This window comes from Orbicella franksi, unplaced genomic scaffold (genome assembly GCF_964199315.1).
Source record: "Orbicella franksi unplaced genomic scaffold, jaOrbFran1.1 SCAFFOLD_177, whole genome shotgun sequence".
Classification (NCBI taxonomy): Eukaryota; Metazoa; Cnidaria; class Anthozoa; order Scleractinia; family Merulinidae; genus Orbicella; species Orbicella franksi.
In genome coordinates this window covers 1-3812 of record NW_027670564.1, presented here as the reverse complement: position 1 = coordinate 3812, position 3812 = coordinate 1, and the positions used below count along the sequence as shown (strand labels likewise).

The 3812-nt window shown below is 39.2% G+C and overlaps 1 protein-coding gene across 1 annotated transcript; it reads left to right on the top strand.

Annotated features, from left to right (window-relative positions):
* The first annotated feature begins 315 nt into the window (after window positions 1–315).
* Window positions 316–3792, top strand: LOC145472834 (uncharacterized). Its single transcript, XM_081454986.1, has 3 exons — window positions 316–1035; window positions 1603–1668; window positions 2007–3792. The coding sequence occupies exons 1-3, from the start codon at window positions 916–918 to the stop codon at window positions 2139–2141; spliced, it is 321 nt and encodes a 106-aa protein (XP_081311112.1). The 5' UTR covers window positions 316–915; the 3' UTR covers window positions 2142–3792.
* Window positions 3793–3812: the final 20 nt, after the last annotated feature.

Sequence of the window (3812 nt, the reverse complement as noted above, 5' to 3'; positions counted from 1 at the left end):
TGACTACAGCCAGGGAATATTCTGACACTTCTGACGAAATGAGCCTCGATTCGCCTCCGGTAAGAGAGTTTTGCAATGCATGTCTCTTCGATGAGATTGCAACGCTTTAGATTTCTAAAGACCTCTTAGTGTACTTGATAATTATAGAAAACCATTTATCTTTTACATCTGGCTGCTATCAAACGAGACTTAATGCTTTCTTCTTTTATGTTTGTCTAAAACACGCACAGGGTTTGTTCCAAACGCCAGCCATTAGTTCAATTGGGGTTGGTTACCATGATGCTCTGGCAGACAAGAGAAAATGTCAAGGTGCGGTAAGTCAATGTCAAATTTAAAAAGCTATCTATCTATGCAGTTTGGTTTCTTTCAACATTGCTTTAAGTGAGACTAGTTCGTCTTCGATCTTATTTGAGCGAGAGAAAGAACAAATGTTCAAAGTGTCAGTTCAGTTTGACGTGGAAATGTGTTGTGCGAGGGATATACCCTAGAATGTGAGAATTGCACTTTAAGCCCGTGATTCACAGCATAATTTATTTATTTGTATTTATTTTTCTCAGAAAAAAGCGCGGATCCGACGAGAACCTACGTGTAGTGGTACAGAGACGTCAGAGCTGGAAGGTCCGGTGAGTTGAGTGAAAACCACCGCTTGATTCTCCATGAAAATATTCAAGAAAGTCAGATTTTTAATTTACGTTTGGCAGAAAAATGCAAACATTTGTTGAATGGAGTCAGGGCGCACTCTTGCTTCGCCGCGGAATCAATTACGGTAGATCACTTTCCAAAAACATGGAGGCCAAGTGTGAGGTCTTAGCGTAGAAAGTTCACTGTTTATTAGGCTGTTATTTTTTGAAACATTGGCAAAGAATTATTTGAGTGACGTATTTTCACTAGTGTCAGAGAATTCTGGTTTTGGTGATGAATGTCATGAATGATGATTTTTTTCATTATTTCTTTTTCTTTCAGAGCAAAGTGCGGGTTAGACGCGAAGAGTTACGAAACTCAAGCTGGACGTCCAACCCGTTACTGGAAGATTCGGTGAGTGTGTCCACATTGTTACGAAATAAGACGACAAAAGCTGGGAGCTGCTACCATCAAATTCATTAACGCATGGCAATCCCCGGAGACTAAGCACTTCCTATTCTTAGCAACAGAATATAAAGGGACAATTTGTAAATCGCCAACAACCATGAAAAATATTACTTCAAATGGTCCTTTATAAGGAATTTGGGTACATTTTACTAAGCGACCACTTTGGTCCGGTTGCCATCAGACAGAAAATCTGGAAAACTTAGCTTAAAACTGAACTTAGATGCTTAAACGTTCAAGATGTAAGTCGATTAGTAATTGGCGGCTCCAGTAACTAATTAAAAGCTAATCACTTCCTGTGTGATTATTGCACCATTTATTCCAAAACAAGTCACTGAGGGAGATTTTCTCTTGAACCTAGGAAACCGAAATCATCACAGTCAATAAAGTAAGATTAAAACAGGATTTTCTAAAAGAGAAGATCAATAACAAGAAAGAACAGATTTGCAAGGCGCGTATTTATAGCGCGTGATTCACATCCTTTAACATTAATCACTTCTTTTCTTTTTTCTTCAGAGAAAAGCGGGCATCGGACGAAAACAAACCTCCAGTAGTTCAACGAGAACGGAGCTTGGAGATCCGGTGAGTTGAGTGAGAACCACTGCTTGATTCTCGTTTAAAACAGTCCATTTCAGATTTTGAATTTGCGTTTGGTAGAAAAATGGGTACATCACTGATTACATGGAGTAAGGACATTAACTTAACTGAGCCGAGAAATCAATTGCGGTTGATCATTTTCGGAAAACATAGAAGCCAAGTGTGAGGTCTTGAACATAGAAATTGCACTGTTTATTAGGTTATTAGTTTTTGAAACTTTGGCGGAGAAATGATTGAGTGAAGTATTTTCACTAGTGTCGGAGAATTCTGGTTTTGGTGATGAATGGTGAGATATAGTTTTTGATTATATGTTTTTCTTTCAGAGTGAAGTGCGGATTAGACGCGAAGAGCTACAAAACTCAAGCTGGACATCAAACTCAGTATTGGAAGATTCGGTGAGTTGTGTGTTCACACTGTTTCGAAATAAGACGACGTCGAAAGGAAAAGGATTGAGCTAAGCTTTCGCTAGTGGGTCTGATTAAGGCTTCGGTAATGGCTATCAAAGTCTGTTTCAATTTCATCTCTCGTCACAAGAGTTGTAAAAGCTGGGAGCTGCTACTTAAGATACGACGATCTCCGGAGACGAAGCGCTTTCTATTCTTAGCAATAGAATTTAAAGGCACCATTTGCTAAACGCCAAGAACCATGGAAAATAGTACTTCAAATGTTCCTTTGTAAAGAATGTGGGAACATTTTACTGAGCGAGCACTTTGGTCCGGTTGCCATCAGACAGAAAATCTGGAAAACTTAGCTTAAAACTGAGCTTGTTGACTGAATGGGCTTGACATGCTCCTAAAGAACCTCTCGTGCAAGAAACAGGGATCACTGAAATAATTTGCTGTGAAATGGTAACCCTGGTTCACATTCGTGCACCTTTTTTCATTTGAAACAGCCCAAAAATGTCGGATTTCAAATTCCGTTGAGCAGAAAAATGCGAGCATCGCTGATAAGAGGGAGCTCGGCCGTTAACTTTACTTAGCCAAGAAATCAGTTTCAGTAAATCCTTTTCGGTAAATAGAGGCAAATCTCTTTTCAGTCAGTCCATCGAAATGCTTAGGCGTTTGAACGTTTGAGCACTTAAATGCTTGAACGTTCAAGGTGTAAGTCGACTAGTACTTGGCGGCTCCAGTTACTAATTGAAAGTTAATTACTTCCTGTGTGATTATTATATCATTTGTTCCAAAAAAAGTCACTGAGGGAGATTTTTTCGTCAACCTAGGAAACCGAAATCATCACAGTCAATAAAATAAGATTGAAAGAGAATTTTCTGAAAGAAAAGATCAATAACGAGAAAGAACAGATTTGCAAGGTGCGTAGTAGCGCCTGTTCACATCCTTTAACATTAATCATTTCTTTTCTTTTGTTCTTCAGAGAAAAGCGGGCATCGGACGAAAACAAACCTCCAGTAGTTCAACGAGAACGGAGCTTGGAGATCCGGTGAGTTGAGTGAGAACCACTGCTTGATTCTCGTTTAAAACAGTCCATTTCAGATTTTGAATTTGCGTTTGGTAGAAAAATGAGTACATCACTGATTACATGGAGTAAGGATATTAACTTAACTGAGCCGAGAAATCAATTGCGGTTGATCATTTTCGGGAAACATAGAAGCCAAGTGTGAGGTCTTGAACATAGAAATTGCGCTGTTTATTAGGTTATTAGTTTTTGAAACTTTGGCGGAGAAATGATTGAGTGAAGTATTTTCACTAGTGTCGGAGAATTCTGGTTTTGGTGATGAATGGTGAGATACAGTTTTTGATTATATGTTTTTCTTTCAGAGTGAAGTGCGGATTAGACGCGAAGAGCTACAAAACTCAAGCTGGACATCAAACTCAGTATTGGAAGATTCGGTGAGTTGTGTGTTCACACTGTTTCGAAATAAGACGACGTCGAAAGGAAAAGGATTGAGCTAAGCTTTCGCTAGTGGGTCTGATTAAGGCTTCGGTAATGGCTATCAAAGTCTGTTTCAATTTCATCTCTCGTCACAAGAGTTGTAAAAGCTGGGAGCTGCTACTTAAGATACGACGATCTCCGGAGACGAAGCGCTTTCTATTCTTAGCAATAGAATTTAAAGGCACCATTTGCTAAACGCCAAGAACCATGGAAAATAGCACTTCAAATGTTCCTTTGTA